This window comes from Dermacentor silvarum, chromosome 4 (genome assembly GCF_013339745.2).
Source record: "Dermacentor silvarum isolate Dsil-2018 chromosome 4, BIME_Dsil_1.4, whole genome shotgun sequence".
Lineage (NCBI taxonomy): Eukaryota > Metazoa > Arthropoda > Arachnida > Ixodida > Ixodidae > Dermacentor > Dermacentor silvarum.
In genome coordinates, this window is record NC_051157.2 from 77,288,247 (window position 1) to 77,307,507 (window position 19,261).

Below are 19,261 nucleotides of genomic sequence, written 5' to 3' on the forward strand. Positions count from 1 at the left end.
CATGAAAATAAACCGGACGTTACCATCATGGTTATCGGGGAAGTGATGTGATGGGTCGAAGGTGTGAGGGGAGGCGACGTTTAGCTGCGGCACCAAATACGTATTTATATAAAAACGCCGCGCGCGTTCGGTGCGAACGCGGGCAAAACGCCAGTTTTTTTCCCTTCCTCCATGCAAAACGCCGACTGCGTCGACAACAGTTCTGCGCGTTGCTGGTGCTGCTGCATGTCTAAGTTTATACAGCTGATAAAACTACTATCCTTACTCCGTATAGCTCTCTACTAATTTGCTATCGCAATTGGTGCTTCGCCTTTTTTGGCTACTTTTCGCTCATGAAAAATTTGAGTATGACTATTTTTGGGCTACATTTTGAGACCATTTGGCTATTTTTTGTTGGGGCCATCTGGAAACCCTGGTGCTATGGTGGCAGCATCATAATAGTGCTGTTACAATAGTTACAGGCCGGCTACTTCTGCTACTGCCCCGTTTTCTCGTTGCTTCTACAGGATGTCTGCGGCAGCTTATCGACAGCAACTCTCTAGCTTGGCAGTCGCTGGAGGTTCGCCTAAAGATCAAGCAGAAAGGTGGGAACAGCTCGAACAGTCAAGTTCGCTACTGGATGTATTTCATTTTTTCCGGCCCCGACAGAGAGGTGCCCAGCGGTTGACACTGCTAATATGTCTTTACGAGTTGTCATTCACCCGACAATTTTATTTTATTACGTGGGTTTCAGAATATTTTTTTACAAATTCTCCCACAGGTATAGAGCGGTTCTTGAGAGCATTCTGAAGAATTCTGGACAGGAACTCGTAGAAGGACTGAAAGTTTTCGTCGAAGCTAGTAAGTGACAGTAAGCTTTTGTCGATGTACAAATGCGACTAATTAAGCCCTCTTCAGTTCCGCACTGTGCTGTAAGAGACTCTGGCGCTTTACTTGAGTTAAAATGAATGGAATGTGAAAAAGCGACGACATTCACAAAAGTGAGGTTTTTGTTAGTGCAGTGGTCGTAAACCGCGCGCCAAGCTTCTTGCTATGCATTTATTCGGATACGACTCCGAAAGAATGTTCGCCTCCCCAATTCATTTCCGGACTTGTCGCTTTTCTGCTTTGGCTTATCGCTCGGCAGTTCAGACATGTAGGACTTATTGGTGCTCTCGCGTGGGAAGTGGCGAGTTTTCACGTGCAAGAAATATGTACAGATTGTTTAAAAATTTGCCGAATGCAAGATTGATTAATAAGAACCAAAGGTAGGCAAAAAACTGGTGAGGCTCAATCAAAGATCGCATTAATGACCTTGCTCAACATCACCCCTTGAGGTGATTTCAAAACTTAATTGCCTCAGCTTCCAGCAATTGCCATCAATCTATCTCAACCTCCTTGTCGAGGTCAGGTCCTAAACCTCATTTCGTAACTTTCAAAGTTGTATCCTCACTGCTAGATGTACAGGCAGGGACAAAATATGGGTTCTACAAGCACGTGCCAAACTGCATGCTTGCACCCTTTAACGTAGGAAGCGACTTGTGTCGAGACATGCATTGCGAATGCGTGATGTTGTGACATGTGACAATGCACTGCTCACTCGACCGACCGAAAAGGACATCACTCTCCTAGCGTAATCTCCTGCAATCATTGTGATTCCGACAGCAGGCTGGCGAAAAGTTGGCGCATGGGCAGGCACATAAGTATGAAATGATGTGCATGTGCAGTGCCATATCTCGACAGGAGGCACTTATTTATTTTTGGTAAAGGGCGCAAGAATGCAGTTTTGCATGTGCTCGCAGGTCTTATATTATTTTGTCCCTGCCTGTACCTAGTTTTTACAATGCATAAACTTTTGTAAACATGTTCTGATACCTGTGATACAGGCACATCAAGCCGTGATGCTGGCAATTTACATATAATTCTTTGTAGAAACATTTGTTCAGTTGGAGGTTTCAACTGCAAAACTTGTGCTACCGTCTTTATAATGATGCACTGGCAAATGGCCTGGCTGTCAGTTGTATTGCTCCCGGCAGCTGGCTCCAGTGTAGCGGTGGCCTGCTGCGATCAAGCCTCAAATATATTGGTGCTGATCATTTTTTGAAAAGGTGTGCTCCAGACTGGGTAAAATTTTCAGCAAAAGGTGGCAAGAGTGGGTTAGCGAGACCATCAGAAATAAAGAAAATCCTTTATTTGCGGAAGGCCACTCGTTCATAAAAGATAACAGCTACAAGGAGAAGCAACAAAGTTCCTTTCACAAAAGGCTGTACAGGGGAGGTTAGCTGGTAGAGTGCTGATCAGGAGGAACTGCCAGAAGGGCCAGCACACAGTGTGTCAGGGGATGGGATAATTTGAGGACAGGACAGAAGACAAAGAGATGTGCCAGAAAGGGTTTCGAGGATGGGTTTTATTTATCTACCCCCTGCAATTTCTGCTTTTTGTGGTGTTTGCAGGAGGAAAAAGCTTTCACTTTCCTCATCAGGCACTATCGCTGCTGCTTTGTTCATTCTTCTGTGATAAAAGGGAAAAATTCCAGCTATGCTGTACCTGAGAAGCTATAGAAGTATTTGACTTCACCACACCAAACATTCGACATGGCACACCCTCAAACTTGTGCATGAGGTTGAATTCAAGATCTTCGACTTCACTCGCAAAATTCTACCAGTCAACCTCGCCTAACTATGTGAGGTTGCTCCACCTTCACTGTCAGAACCTCTTGTTACATCCAGCAATGCTAAAGCATCAAACAGCATATGATGCTGAATTTTGTCACATGCAGTGAGTGTGGGGGAGTGAAGAGAGGGGCACGAAGACTTCTCTGGTCATGTACTTGAAAGGTTTGGACTTTGTGAACAGGTATGCAGATCTTATGTGACAGGCTTTCCAAGCAAAGCTCTGCACTAAGAATGCTGTTGCCTTTCTGTCATGATTCAGTGTATTATGTCTATGGTACAGCATGAAACAGTTTTAGGAGTCCTTTCTTATAGTATTTTCTCTGTTACATCTACAGTTGTTAACGAGAATGTGAGCCTTGTGATATCTCGACAACTCCTTACTGATGTTGGCAACCACCTGTCTTCACTACCGGATGATGTTTCAAAATGCGTTTCTCATTTCACACTGGATAAAGTTCAACCTCGGGTTGTGTCTTTTGAAGAACAGGTGAGTTGCACCTATGCTGTGTAGCAATATTGAAATTAAAAATGAATATATGCCTTTTTTTATGCAGCTATAGACTAAGTGACATTATGCTCACCATGTGTCTTATGTCTTGGCTTTTTTCCAGCCTTACAAAATTTTAATAATCACCTGTGGCAGATAGCACAATTGTAGTCCTTGAACTGGATTTCTCAAAGAGGCGGACACTACTTGCACAATAAATTGAAATCCACAATTGACAAATCAACGAAATCCCACTAAGGAAGTTTTAACTAAGGATTTGCGGCCACAAGCAGCATGTTCAAAGTTCTGCATTTTCCTGCCATAGGTAGCCTTGGGCGATGTTTGAGGCCGTTGATCCCCCGTGCATGTGCCTTTTTTGATGTACAAATGGGTGAGGATTTGTGCACATGCCGCGCACGCATTCGTTTGATTGCATGCTGCCAGCCCAGTCAAAGTAAGGTTGTACTTTGCCATGACAATTCGCGATTTATTCGCGTGCTTTGCCCCAGACCCTCATTAACTTTGCTGTGCATGTGTCTTGCTCTGCTCTTGCTTTGAGCTGGAGACGTTCAAAGTAACCTCGGGCCCAGGATTGAGGACGTCCTAGCGTTTCTGAAAGAGTTTCGCGAAGAAATGTCATCCGATCTAAAATAAGTGAACCAACAAATTGCAGCCTTAAATACCAGTGTCACCGCTATCGAAAAAAAAAAAAAAAAGTAGTGGTACTGGAAATCAAAAAGCACTTTGACGCTGTCACGAGTTCTGTTCAAGAAGTTAAGATAAACATCAAAAGCAAATGAACTTGTTGATGTTGTTGATGACATAAGTAACAGAATGAGGCGCAACAACCTTATAATCAAGGGTATACCTGAAGAAGGCCATGAAGGATATGTCGAATCTGACGCCATTGTGACGGAGTTTTGTTCAGCTCACTTGAAGGTCAACGTTAGTGACATTGAAAGCACCCATCGTGTTGGTCAGTGCCATCATGGTTTTTACCGCCCTATTATCATTAAATTCCTCAACTTTAAATCAAAAACAAATGCTACAAAATGCCCACAAACTGAAAAACCTCGAGTCCCTAGAGTGTGGATAGAGGAAGACTTTTACCTAAGGTACAGTTGGCTTGCAGGCAGTTGCGCGACTTTTCTAAGAGCAATTGTGAAGAAAACAAAAGTTTTTCTATTCATTTTACCTCTCTGCATTTCAAAGGCTCTGTTTACCGGTATGACTCGGCCTCTAATAATGTTGTTCAGGTTGCTGCAAGGAACAAACCTTCCAGTACTTGACCAAAGCTAACTGAAAGGCGTAAGGTTACGTCCACACATGCAGCCTCATTGCTCTGGTCAAATTTTCGTAGCCTTTATTACAAAATTGACGCACTAAAAACACTCATACATTCTTGCACCCCAGATACAGTAATAAGTACTGAAACGTGGCTTTCCAGTGACATCACAAACAGCGAACTTGCACTTGACCCATCTTTTTTAATGTTTCGTAAGGACAGGGAAGGTTTTCGAGGAGGCGAAGTTATTATAGTCATTAAAAAGGAATATCAACCCTCTCTAGTGAAAGTCAACTCTCCCCTTCAAATAGTCGGTCTCTGCACGCATTGGGCATGCGCAATGTGTCATTGGTGCATGCTATTGTCCACCAGATAGCCGTTTGGAATTTCTTTGTTTTCAATGATGCTATACAACAGATCATTACATTCAGATATCATACTGTATATTCTTTTATGTATTCTGCTCTGTAACTCTATAATTATACATTTTCAACTTTTTGGCTGTATTCTGCACATATTTTTTTTTCTTGCTTCCCCCTTATGTAAATGTCCCACTGGGGCCTTTTAAAGGGCCCCTAAACAAGCTCGAGGTTTAAATTTTTATATAGTAGTGCCAGTTGTGTACGATTCTACAGTGAACGTGCAGCCACAATAATTTTTGAAAATGATGCAGTAAAAGCAGAGTTACAGGCATTTGATTATCAAGAACGTGGCTGCCCCTCGTTTCTCTCTCCTTCATGGCTCTCCCCTCGAGGGGTCTCTTTTCCTGGCCGTGTACTTTTCTAAACTCCTCTGAATGACACGTGGACACTACATCATTACCAATGCCACTTTCGCGTTTCCATTTCCCCGCTTCAAAACACCATCCACATCTGGTTACCAGGACTCTGCGTTTTTTGGCTTCCCGGCCCCATGTATCGTGTTTCTGTGAAGCAGTGTCACGATGGGCCTTGTGTTGTGAATAATATGCGATCACTACCCATTTTGTTTACAATACGTTGTTAGAGGCCTAACAACTCACTGCACAAATAGAGAAGAGAAAGTGCAAACAAATGGGCGAAGGAGGCCCCCTCTACCTGCCCCCGGCGCTTTGCCAAACCCGGAACATGATACCGTACTGCCATTTGCACTGGCCATTTGCAGAGTGTAGATCACCAGTGCTTTCGAGAAAAACGAAAGCACTGCAATAGCGTCGGTGGCGCTATTGCATTATGTTTTTTTTTTTTTTTACTTTTATAAATGTGTACTTAAAACACGAGTGATGTGGCACTGCGAATCGCAAACCGAAACATGCAGCACGTGTACATGCAAGCAAGCAACACAACTATAGAAAGAGCAGGCATACAACTGGCATCAGTGCATGGTGGCACACTAGCAGATGAACTGGAAGTCGTAGGTTTTCGTAGGTCGACCTATCGACAGCATTTACCCTGTTGACATGCAGCTGAATGATACGATTCAAAATGGAATCACCGGTACTTAAAGGAGAGTTAAAGTTGTCTCCAAAGCTCTGTCATACCATTTATATTGAAACGTGTTGGGAAGCAGATGTGGGAATTTCTAAGCAGCATCACCTGAATCATTCGCTTTTACATTTACTGGTACACAGAACTTCTAGTAAAACCCATCGTGGTGGCTTAGTGGCCATGGTGTTGTGCCGCTAAGCACGAAGTCGCGGGATCAAATCTTGGCTGCATTTCGATGAGGGGAAAATGCAAAACTGCCACGTTAAAGATCCCCGGTGGTTAAAATTAATCTGGAGTTCCCCACTACGGTGGGCCTCATAATCAAATTGTAGTTTTGGCACGTAAAACCGCAGAATTCAATTCAATTTTTAGTAAAAGTAACTTCTTTTATTATCGACCTGTAACTCATTATTTCTCTTTAGTGTTCCATAATCGAGTCTTGGCATTCTCATGGGTACGGAGCCAACACCAAGTCCCATAATAGACAATGAATTAAAACTACATACATACGCAATCTCAATCGCAAAGTTCTATTAACCTTTTGACTGCTGGGGATTTTTTCCCGATTGCTCTCCAGTCCCTGCCGGTTCTTGCATGTTGATTCAGCGGACGTTTCATGCTACTTATAGGCTGGTTCTTCTCATTACTGTCTTCAATTCAGAATTCAAGTTCATAAATTCCTTTCGTGGTACGGAAATGCAAGAGTGCAAGACACGGACGCCAGAAGAATATGAAAGATAACCAAAACGCTGACTATCAACAGAACGATTGCTCAGGGGTGGAAAAGTGCAACCACTGTGCAACTTTTAAATTGATAGTCATTGTTTGTGTTGTCACTCTCATTCTTCTTGCATCCGAGCTATGCACGCCTGAATATCAGCAGTATTGTGAATCCAGATTCGCAATAGTTCGCAATTCCTTTATCTGTCAATATGCGGACGGAACTGCCACTCTGGCTTGCCATGGCTGCCCTGCCGAGATAGAGCACTGAGATATGTGCTCAAAACCACTTGTCTGAAATGTAACTTTAAATTTAATTTTAATTTCATTTTGACAGTTTTGTGTATTTAGATGACCTCTCCATAGATGACATAATGGATGCACTATGTTCTTTTTTGCACGAGTTTCTTCAGGAGAGGCAGTGAGCATGCGAAAAACACAAAATAAGTTTACTTGTTAGAAGCAGGGGTTGTGCAAGAGTGGGTGCCTGAGTTACTTAAGGAGTGGCAGTGAAAGGGGGGTTAAAGGGCAACTCTTTTTAGGCATGCAGATCCTAACAAAATTTGCATCATAAGTTCTTCTTGGTGCTTTGTGCACAATTAGCGTGACAGATAATTGTGTAGTTCTGCCAATTTTAGTGTACACTCACAATCCATGCCCTCAAATGGACAATTTATACTAGCTTGCGTGTGCTTGCCAGTTGTGACATCATCATAGAAGCAGGAGCATAGGTGCTGACGTCTTGTGAAGCTGTCTTTGAACAAAAGTGTGCAGGATTCTTATTGCTTTGAACCTCTGTGTTAAAGTAATCTGCTAGCATAAAAGTTTTGGCAGCAATGGACCTTCATAAAGCGATCTTATCGTTCTTATTTTTTTTTCCACAAAAAAGAATTGTGCAATGCAAGAATGTTTTACATTTGCTGCGGCTGAACACTTATGCAGATGTCATCACTAAAAGCAGCTAGAAGTTCTCTGGGCTGCCAAATGTAGTTTCAGTTTCAATGAAGTGCTTTTTGCTTATTTACAGTTGCTTCGATGTTCTTATGCAACGCGTCGAACAGAGTCTTTCACACAACAGGAGTTACTGAGAAACTTAAAGGAACCACTATCCTCACATGATCAAGAGATTACCAAATTGTCCTTTAAAGGGGTTTTCTATGCACTTTAGAGCCAGTATTGTTTAACGATCCCTCTCACTCAATTCTATTTCTTTCTTATCAACCACTCATGACCAACATAGGCGGAGCACTGCTTGGACCACTGATGAAGCATGAAAAGAAAAATAATTGGAATAGAAATGTTACTTTTCTGGCCCAGTATATCCTATTTACAGAAACCAGAGTTCATCATGCTTCAAGTGACTGAGAGAGAGAGAGAGAGATTGACTGGGCAGAGCAGACATTTAGTCTATTCTTTTTACTTAACTAAACACTTTTAATGCTCATGCTCTTAAGTAACTTGTTGAGTTACCATGTAAATGTAATTTTCATGAAATGAAAGAACAATCATTGAATATAAGGAAAAGTCTTAAAAAATTGGCATCTGAAGTTTACCCAGAAACTTGATCAGGTCTGAAAAATAAAAATGATAGCTATATTGATGCCATGGCTAAGAGTTGGCCAGCGATTTCAGTTCTGTGCTTTTTGTAGAATGGAGCATTTTAGAAAATTTGCGGTGAAATGTGTAATATTCATGTATTTTGAAATTGCATCACAACAATTAACTTTTTTTTTTCAGTAAAAAAAGTATGGCATGTGACAACACAATCTCTAATTTGTATCAGCTGTGTAGTAAAACTACTTAAGACTTAGAAGTCTGAGTTATAGGCTAGTTTTCTAATTCTGGCATATTAAGTAGGCCATGTATTTTCCTCTGATCTCTTTGTGTACTCTCTAAGAAGTATTGCTATTGAAAATATTAAATGTAGCATAAATAAGGGAGCCATGCACACATGGCTCTTCCGGCTCAACCACGGACTCATTTATGCTCTCATTCCACGCCGCGGTGTATTTTATTTAATGCTTCACTTGGATGCAGTATTATTCTGTTTCATTCTAAATAAATAGCAACTGTATGTAATCTGTGGCAATGCAGAACTGAATCAGTCATCTCAATGAAAGGAACAGTGGTGCCATCCGTCACTGGTATGATGAAATATGGTACATGAAATATGGTGCACACGATGTTTTGTAAGTAATAGTGACTGGTGGCGCAGTAGTTTTGCTGCTGTGAAAATCTATGCTTTTCGTGTATGTAGCTGATATACTTCTGATCTATTCCGGAAAAAACAGGCAAGTACTGCATCCAAGCATGGTATTAAACGAAGAAAATTTTGTACTATGAGCTCTACGCGAAATCTGAGCATGAACGAGCCAGTAGTTTAGCATGAAAAGCCATGCATACCTGGCTATCTTTATTTGTGCAACGATGGGTACTGAATGTAGAACATGAGTGGCTATGTGCAAGTATGCTTTGCCTAAACTAAGAGCTGCTTGTAAGGTAGTGTGTTAGGCTCCGTGTTCGCAATACAAGCATGGGATTGCTGGTTTTAATTATCACAGTGGTCATTTGTTATGCTAAGCAAAATAGCCCTTAAAAAATTGTTTAAATCATCTCGAACTACTTCTCTGTACAGGTGGCAAGCATTCGACAACACCTAGCTGAAATTTATGTGCAAGAGCAAAGTTGGAGAGAAGCAGCCAGTGTGCTCGTTGGAATTCCACTGGAAACTGGGCAGAAGTGAGTGCAGTCGCATGGCCGCTCAATCAAAATGTGCGTTTTGATCGAGTGGCCATGGCAGTAATTCTGAAGTATATTTCGTTCACTTTAGTGAGCTGACCTGTTCCGAGGTATTCTGGTTTTCTGGTCATAATTCTTGTTTAACTGTTTTAGTTTTGAATCGGGCATACTTTAAACTCATCTTCTGAAATTGTCTAATGGTTAACTCCCCACCACCTTGCACACTCTCATGGTGCAGCATGATATCCAAAACTTTTGGTGTTACAATTCTCATAGATTTCAGCTGCACTTTCTCATTTTTCAGTAGTGCTGCAACAAATACAAAGATGTTTTTTTTTTAAAGAGAATTGTGGAACATTAACAGTAAGTAGTCTCCATGCTTACTGCTTCAAGCCATTTCTTTCTTTGCAGTTAAAATTTAAGATGTGTGTGCATATTTAATAAACCGCAAATCAAGTACTCCAGGCAGCATTACAAGGCTTTAACATAGGCACATAGCTGTCAGCACTGACCTGTTTATTTCTTTATATTGAAAAATATTGGCACCAACATAAGAATGCTTCCTCAATGCACCCTCTAAAGCTTCAATTGTATCTGAATAATTTTTTTGTTTGTGCATCTTTCTTTAATGTCAGAGTAGTTTCACAGAGTCATGTTGTAATGAAATGAAATGGTCTACTTGCCTTTTGCAATAAGGATACACAGAGCTGCACCTATCCATTCCTTCTCTCCTGAATAGGACAGAAATGTGGGAGTGTTGCACGTTTGGCTCCTGGCTGTCACGCTTGACCACCATCTAGACTTTCGCCACCTTGCCCATCAGGTTGACTCCAGTGTGATTGACCTTCAGCCTACAAAGATCAAAAGGAACACATTGTGTGCACTGTTTACAGCTCTTGTTCACCTGTGCTTGAATACTGTGGTTCAGTGTGCGACTCTCATCCATGCACCTAACTGCATACTACATCGGGAAGTGCCAACTTGATCATGCAACTGCACCATACCAGGGATCATGCACTACCGCACTTCTCCACATGATTGGCTAATACTCACTACATCTAAGTCAGGAAGTCGGGACACGGCCGTCAGAGACCCATTGCCACCACTCTCCTCCAATTCTGGACGGTCCCTGTTGTGCCAGGCATGGATCATGTAACTGCACACCATGTACTCTTAACATACCCTACCTATTGTCCTCTCCACCTTGTCCTCTTTTCTTTCTTTTTTTTTATAGAAGTGCACTGTGAGCCTCCTAGTGTGGGTGTAAATGCCTTCACTACTGCATAACTTGTGAACAGAGTAGAATAAGAAATGCCATGTAGCTGGTGCAGACTGCTTTATTAAAGGGGCCCTGGATCAGTTTTTGAACGTAGTAAGAAAACATTTCACATCTGTCGTAGAGGCTGCTGACAACATGCGAATTACTTCACTGCATGCAGCAGGGAATTTACAATACTGTAAAACGTAGCAAAAAATCGATTGCTCTGGCTTCTGCAATGTCATCATGCAGCGTCATTGAAAGCAGGTGGTCCACCAACGGGCTATTGGCTCATTTCAGGATCGCCAGAGCATTCCCCTGGCGATTGCAGCTGGACACCCACTACAGCTATTTGCTGATTTCGTGATCGTGAGAACATTCTCAGTAGTACAATTATTGCTAATTTGAGTTAAATAAAGAATATATGTGTCTGTAGTCTTAAAAAAGACAGAAAAACCATTTCGTCTTTGCACTGCCAGTCTAAACACGACAGTTCTGTGTTGCTGTGTCTGCTACGCGTGGCTTCAGAAATGAAAAGCGAAGCGTAGATACCATGGCCGCCATGGTGTGCCGCCACGAGCCATCTCGCATTCAATGTTTTGGTGGGGCTAGCAGGGCATTGCTCTCTTGAGCCCCGTTGCCGTCTCCCCTGTGTAGCTTCCGGCGCACTAATGGAAATGAAAGCAGAGAGAAAGCTGCCGATCGGTCTGATAACGTCTAACTTTGCTTGTACTTAATCGGGAAGTGCCAACTTGGTCATGCAACTGCATCAGTTTTTATAAAACGCGAAGTAAACAAGGGATTGCCGATCACATCTCCATTTGTCATTTTTCTTATGTGCTTTCTTTAAAAAGTGCTGCCAGAGTTTGTAGAGATATTGTCACATGATTTGCAAGCAGCTCATGTAGTAGTTATATGTTCCTGTGAGTCATCTCGCTTTTTAAAATAAAATGTCCAAAAGGAGGCCCTTGCCTGTGTTAATAATCTGTGAAAGTTACCAGGAAAATCCTGAACTTTGGGCAGTAACAACAAAACCCCCGATTTCTTCCCGGTTTTACTTTTTAAATATAATTCCCATTTTAACCCCCAGAGTTTAAAAAAATGTTAATACCATAGATGGGAAGGACCCTAGTTGTATAGAGCTCAAGGGTGCCTTTGATGACACTTTATGGTGGACACACCTTTGACACATTCTGTCCGTTGAAGGAGCCAGAGATAATCTGACGCAAAATTTGTGATGACAATTTGAGTGAAGCTGTGTTTTACTCTGAAAACAAGGTTGATGTTGAATAGGACTTGGCACTTGGGTTGCCCCAGATGTCAGCATGCTACTTTTTAGTATGCACCACCACCACTACCTTAAATGATAGATCATAGACTGCAACTGACAGACAAAAAAAAGTGTTCAATCCTGGCAGCAGCAAAAATGCACCGCATTTTTTTGTATTCGTGGCTTTTGTCTCCAGTCTTCTCTGTGTGTTTTCGCAGGGGTAAAAAGGAGAGGGGGAGGAATTCAAAGAGGTCCCTGAATGATCCATAAGAGTGGCAAGGATCCACGAGATGTGAAACATTCAGAACCATAGATGTAAACCATTGAGTATACTTTTTATTGCATTGATGAGGCATATTCTCACTATCTTTGCATTTGTCAAACTCCTTGAATGGCAGGCAATACTCTGTCGACTACAAACTTGAGACATACCTGAAAATTGCTCGCCTTTACCTGGAGGATGAGGACCCCGTTCAGGCTGAGGCATACATCAACCGAGCCTCGCTGCTCCAAGCAGAAACCAAAAATGAGCAGTTGCAAATCTACTACAAGGTGAGATGCCTTGAATAATTTTTTTGTAATATGGTTTTAGAATTAATCTGGTCTTAATGTAATAAATTTTTTTTTTCATTTAGCTGTTGTCTTAGCTTTAAAGTACGTGCTGGCCAATTGTGTTAAATAAAGTTAGCGATAACCTGCAAGGGGAAGAAATCTTTACGACAGAGAAAATTGTTACCCAGTAGCACAAGGAAACCACATAGGAGTTCCTCAGAAAGCTTCTCAATCAAATGTTGTCAAAGGGGCCCTGAAATAGTTTTTATAAAACCTGAGCAAAATGTTGAGCCTTTCATGTAATATATTCCTGAATTAATTATTTTTATAAGTATTTAATATGTACAGAGATATTAGGAGTGCAGTGTACTTTTCTCTTTCCCCATTGCCAAGGTTACACCGGTAACAATGCCTCTCCTGTCACATCTACATCACCTAACTGCTACTTTTTTCTGTAGTGTGCAAATAGTAACCTCTACTGTAGATTGTTGCAAGTGTGGCACTAGTTGCACACAGTGTTTGGAGAGGAGCTCTGCAGCCGCCAACATATAGCATGCTTTCACAGACACTGTTAGGGGTCATGCCTGGGGACAACGAAGTTTGCAAGTAACTTTTGAGGTGGGTCATCTGATGAAACTGTCTGAGAAGTACAAAGGTGTGACAAGCAACATGTATTAACCGTAGTTTCCTGCTAAAATTACTAGAGGGCACTCTGGCACTATCATTGTTCAGCTGTCATTGTACACTTGGCTAGTACTACATGGATTTGTCTGACTTTCGTGCTTGTAGCTTCATGGCGCTCCTGCGTTTTTATGTACTATGCTTTATCTGCCTTTATTGACCTAAATTTCCAAGAAAACCTTTCTTAATGCATGAAGGCAATAAATCTGCATAAATGCATTATGTCAGTGAATTGTTAAAGCAATATGCAAATATTGCATTGCAATATTTGCATATTGCAATATTTCGTTGAAAATGGATATTTGGCTAATCGCAGAGCCATTTGAAGCCAGAAGGAGGAAGTCTAGGCAAATGCGTGAACTAGCCATCATTCCCCTACTGGCTGAGCTGCCACATTTGCAGCTCCTGTAGACACTAGCACCAGAGTTCCCGCTATTAATTTCTGCTGGAAACTCTGGGTATTAACAACAGCCCCTAACCTAACCTCTCCCCCTTCATTTGGAAGGGTGTGCATGCATGCGCAAGCTCATGCATGAAGACAAACTGCCGCCCAGTGGGTGGCATCTATGAGCTTCTGCCGCCGCCTTTGTCAGCTGGTAGCCAGCTGGCAATTCACAAAATGGGGAGAGATCTCGTTTGAAAAAGAGGGGGAGGAGCTTGTCTCGTATCACTATAAAACATGACTGAGATGTTAACTGGTCCGTGCTCTACCCACACAATGTTGTGACTTGCCAGCTCAATGGGGAGCTCAGCGCCCCTTAATGGGAATGTAAAACTTGTGTGTTCATTGTTTTGTATATAGTGCAAGCTTAACTAACAAGAAAAGTAAGTTGAGCCTTAATAATAAATTACTGTTGTACAATACCACAAAAACCCACTCTTTATCGGTAAAGTCTGTAAAGGTGGACCGCATCATGTTCTAAGGGAGCCAAAGATTGAACTTGGCAATATTTTCGATAATTTTTACTGCACTTCAACAACCCAAAATAGAAAGAAAAAAAAAATGGCTGCATATCTGCTTTCTTCGCTACAAATGACAAAAAAAGACGATAGTCTTCTGCTGCCCCTGATACCCTGATACGTAACACCCTCTCTTCTCCCAGGATAGATGCAATGGAGGTTTTGCTGAATACAATTCAAATTTCCCGCGTTCGCCCTGCTCTCACGCCATCTGTTGGGACCTTTTATTACTGTTAGCTTAAAGCCGGCTCCAGAGCCGCGACTTCAGTCGGCTTGTTTTGTAGCGAAAGCTACATTGGCCGTATTCTCGCCGTTTGACTGTGGCCGGTGGCTGCACCACGAGCTGAGCCGTTGCCTAGCAACTTCCGCAGCTGGCAGTGTTTCTTTCTCTATGGTCTGACAACCCTGGCGTCTTACCAAGCGGTGTCTGACGCGCGTCTTTTCGCCCAGCGAACTGCTTCACTGGAGAGGGTCCGGAATGCCAAGCGCGCGAAGCTAGCGTCGGAGACTGAGGAAGAGCTAGCCGTTCGGCTCGCAAAACTCTTGGACTAGTCGGCTTATAATTTATACCTGACTTATATCGATGAGTGTATACCTAAGTATAATAATTACAGCTAAATCAAAGGTTAACCAAGTGAAACCAAGACTTAACCAGGCTAAACAAAGCTTTCGCTTTGCATATCCGGGGTTAGCTGAGCTAAGCCGTAGCCAATTTTTTAACGCGTAGCGTCACTTTGACACCATTTCTAACGCATTTATTTTTCATTTACTAATGTAAAACCCAGTCCAATGTGTATTCTTAATTAAATGAATGCTGCGGATCACGGTTATGTACATATATTTTGCCTCAAATAGGCCTGAGGTTTCCTTTGCACTGTATAATGTTGACATGTATGACCCTCTGCCACCAGTGCTAGTAGCTTGGTTGGTTTTGGCCGGGCGGTTGAATCGAGTGACAGACAAAGTTTTTCGCGTTTAAGTAGCCCAAGAAAGACTATCGTCTTTAAAAACAATCACACTGACTTCTTGACTCTGAGGCTTTTATTTATTTATTTATTTATTTATTTATTTTCGATACCCTCAACGCTGAAGCATTGCAGAGGGGAGTGGGTGACAGCATATAAACAAAGAAAAGAACAGAATAAAACGGGCAGCATTATACAGTATTAGCGACAAGTTGTAAAAGTGGAAATAAATATAACCGAATGGTACTAAAACAAATATAACTGAACTGAACAGAAATAAACACAGCATGTTATAGAATACTAGTGGCAAAATATGAATGTAAGAGAAATTGGGGAAAGCGAGAAAAAAAAAACAGGAGAAAAGAAAACGTGAAAAAGCAAAAGAAATTGCAGGTATTGCGACGCATGTAAAAAAAAAAAAAGCAAGGAGTGGGGAGGAGAGATTAAGCAGGGCTATCACAATGAAGGTGCGCAGATAAAGAATAGGAAAAATGAGAATGATCAGAAATGGAAACAATGTCGTCAGTTAGGTGGTTCCAATCATTTGATGTGTGCGGTATGAAGGAAAAATAAAATGTTTGTGTTGCAAAAAATGCCTTTAACTTTGTTTATGGTCAATTCGTGATGAGCGATAAGTGGGTGGCGTGATAAACTCGGTATGTAGTGATGAATGATGGAAGACCTTATGAAAGAGACAATGGCAGAAATACTTGGGACGCAGTGACAGAAATGGCAGTGATACAGCTTGTTTCATTGCTGTTATACTTGTTGCGCAATACTTTTGCACAATATGCAGAAATGGAATAAACTGCAACAGTGTGCTGAACTGGGCTGGTTTAATGTCTAGTTCCATTCTCAGAAATAGAAGTTTGGCGTTCGTTTTCTCTTGTTATAATCAAATTTTTAGTGTGAAACTAACTATGATAAAGTTTCGAGAACATGCTTTGTCATGCTAAACTGATTCAGTTTCTATTCAGTGTCCCTTTAAGAGGCAGAAAGAGCACATATTAGTAATATTATGGTGATGCCAACTCTTATTTTCTTTTTAAAGTAACACTAAAATGTTCCCACGTATGTTATCAGATGCATTTGCAGTATTAGCATTTTGCATTGTATCTTAGATCAAATGGTTTGAGTTATGCTGTATTGTTTCATTGCCTCTTGGCAGGTATGCTATGCCAGAGTATTGGACTACAGACGCAAATTTATCGAGGCAGCTCAGCGGTACAGTGAGCTCTCGTACAAGCCAATAATTCATGAGGCCGAACGAATGACTGCTCTCAGGAATGCTCTCATTTGTACAATCCTGGCCTCTGCTGGTAAGATTTTTCTGTATTATATCGAAATTTTTTGCTTTGCACCGACACTTTGAAAAAAACTTGACACTGGAGAAAAAAAAGAAAGCTTATGTTTACCGGGTCTGTAGTGTGCTTTCACTCTACAATCAAACCGTAATCGATGTCATAAGTAATAATTGCATGCAAACCAGTTTTAGTACTATTTTTGTCGTAAATGTTTTGCATCCTAACTTTTGTGTTTTCTTTCTACTTTGAACATGCACACACTATGTGTTGCTGTACCTCAATGGCTGTACCTGCTGTGACAGCCACATTCCAATGGGGTGGGATGCAAAAACACTTGTGTACTCAGTTTAGTTTCCTGCTGAGAAACCCCAGGTGCACAAAATTGAGTTCTCCACTACATTGTTTGAAGTCCACAGTGCAGCCTTGGCACCTCCAACCAGAAAGAATATTGTAACATGCATACTCTAAGTTTACGTATTTCAAGATTGAGTTTCCTCCTGCAAAACACCGAGAAGAAGAAACATGTGCAGTCCTTAATCTGCTCAAAACTTACTTTACACAAATGCCTTGTCTTCCTTTCAGTTCACTTTCCCATTACTGCTTTCAGTGTGGTAGTCTTTAGCATTTAGTGCATCAGGGACTGGCAGGTCACACCATCTTGGCATGAAACAACCAATTTTGACTGATGAAAATGTGGTTAAAATGCATAGTGCAGTTTCGTTAATTCGACCTTGACAGGACCAACAAAATTGGTAAGAATTAAAAAAAAAATTGCTGCATCATTTGGCAGTATTTACCATCTTCTAACAGGCCCTAAATCGAATGCACCCCCAGTTTTTATGGGTTCAAAGTAGAAAACTAATCTAGGAATGACATTAGAGCTGCGAAAGTAAAAACATAACGCGCACCCGATTTTTAACAAAAATGTAGGATGCCCTTGATTCTGGCAATCAGAAAAAAGAAAGAGAAAATGAAGTTTCTTTTCACGAGATGTAAATTTATTTACACATGATGTTCATAGTCGTCACTTTCAGACAGCACTTTATCGCTGTTCATGGACTGCAACATGCCATCTTTGGTACGGTCATAACCTCCTATATACGGTGTTTTATATCCCACATTTATCGAAGGACTCCTCAACAGCAGCTCATGGAATGGAGGCCTAGACTAGCCATTTCACTATTTTGTCCTGCAACGCATGCAATCCTCCAGAATGCCAAAAGGACGTAAAGTGACTTAGTTGCCACTAGCTTAGCATGTACAATAATTTATCTTTTGAATTAGCATTTGTAATCAAGGACTGAAATCTCCACATTGTTGTCCCCTTCTTGTGACGACAATGGTGATGACGGTAGGCTGTTGTGAACACAGTTTCGGTTTTGTATCCAATGGCACCATGCAGGCAATTTTTCAACTAATTTTCTTGGAGGAAAAGGGCACGCTTTAGAATTGGGTAAATACTGTAACTTTTCGCTAGCTTAACAATTAGCTTTATTATATAAAATTTTTGCTATATTGAAATTTAACATTTTATGCAGATAAGTAACGTTTCCGATACATTTTTCTTACATGGGAGCCGCCGCCAAATTTTTGGAATCGTTGGGCAGTCGGAAAAGGCAGATTTGAATCGGGGGAAAAAAAATCTTTTTTTTTTTTTTTAAATTGAAAGTCGGCGACGAAAAATACGGTTTCATGCTGGTAGATGATATCTTCACATTGGGGATACGAAGCAAAGCCAGCCATGCTTTCGCGTCCACTCCACCCTCACGGATGATAGTGTCGTCCAAAGTGGGACGATGCTTGATTATATTGCAATGCTTTCCACTCGATTCATCCGCCATTCTCGGCTGGCTTATTCTATTGATAACACGAGTGGAGCGTCACTACAACCACTGACGAAACGCGATAAGAAAAAGTATTGGAAAAAACATCACTACAAAATGGCGGCCCTGAACTTGTTATTAAGACAATGCCAAAAACATACCAAACATTCGGCGCAAATGCAGGAACGGATGGTGCAGCTGCGTACATGGTGTAGTGCATGGCATAGCACTCAGACACACAAACATAGAAATGCAGAGCACAGAGAATAAGCAAACTGATGATGCTCCATGCACATGTGAGCATGCATGTTGTGGAGGTCACGTGTACCTTCTCGCGCTTTTCGCACTTCTCATCAGGGGTCAGTACGACACTCCGTCCGCATTATCAATGGGATCACAGCCGGCCGTGCATAGTGGATGATAAGACTGGCGTAGAACGAAGCGTAATTTACTACAAACTCGTGCTCCTGTCACTTTTTGGCAAAATCGCAGCTGCACACAAAGTATGTAAACCTTTGATTAGGGACGTTTTCCCGACATTTTTGCAGGTGATATCTTGAGATATCCGGAGTATGGCGCAAAAGCATTGTAAAATGCGAGGTTAAAAATACATGTACAGTCGAACCTCGATATATCGAACACGGATATATCGAATTATTGCCTATATCGAACGGTTCCTATATCACGCGGGAAATCGCATTCATTTTAAATTTTTTATTTCGAACGATGTTTGACGCATAATGGATATATCGAACTCGGCCACCCCAGACCGCCCGCGCTCCGTTGACAGGCGGCGAGCTTTCCCGCAACACTTTCGAAACTAGCGGCAGCGCGGTGGGCGTTTACGACCACTGCACACATCGATGGCGCCGAGAGCGCCACTTGAACGTAGCGGCGTGCGCACGCATCATCCTTGCAGCGTCGACGGGTCGACGCACTGCACTTGTTGGACTAGCTCCTCCCCGTCGTCGCATCCCTGGTCGCATCGATCGTTGCGCTCGTAGCCTCGTTGTGTTCGTGTGTGTGGAGTTAGGCCTGTCGCACGTCGTGGTGTGTGTAACGATGGCTGCAAACGCTAAGAAACGGACGACTCTGAC

At 41.9% G+C, this 19,261-nt stretch overlaps 1 protein-coding gene across 1 annotated transcript in view; it reads left to right on the forward strand.

Moving 5' to 3' along the window:
• Nucleotides 1–426: 426 nt before the first annotated feature.
• Nucleotides 427–19,261, forward strand: part of LOC119450291 (COP9 signalosome complex subunit 4-like) — a 39,139-nt gene continuing 20,304 nt past the window's right edge. The window contains exons 1-6 of the mRNA XM_037713713.2: nucleotides 427–584; nucleotides 761–840; nucleotides 2,990–3,141; nucleotides 9,248–9,351; nucleotides 12,278–12,431; nucleotides 16,206–16,356. Of these exons, the coding sequence (XP_037569641.1) occupies nucleotides 508–584; nucleotides 761–840; nucleotides 2,990–3,141; nucleotides 9,248–9,351; nucleotides 12,278–12,431; nucleotides 16,206–16,356 (718 nt within the window). The 5' untranslated portion in view covers nucleotides 427–507. The remainder of the gene's footprint in view (nucleotides 585–760; nucleotides 841–2,989; nucleotides 3,142–9,247; nucleotides 9,352–12,277; nucleotides 12,432–16,205; nucleotides 16,357–19,261) is intronic.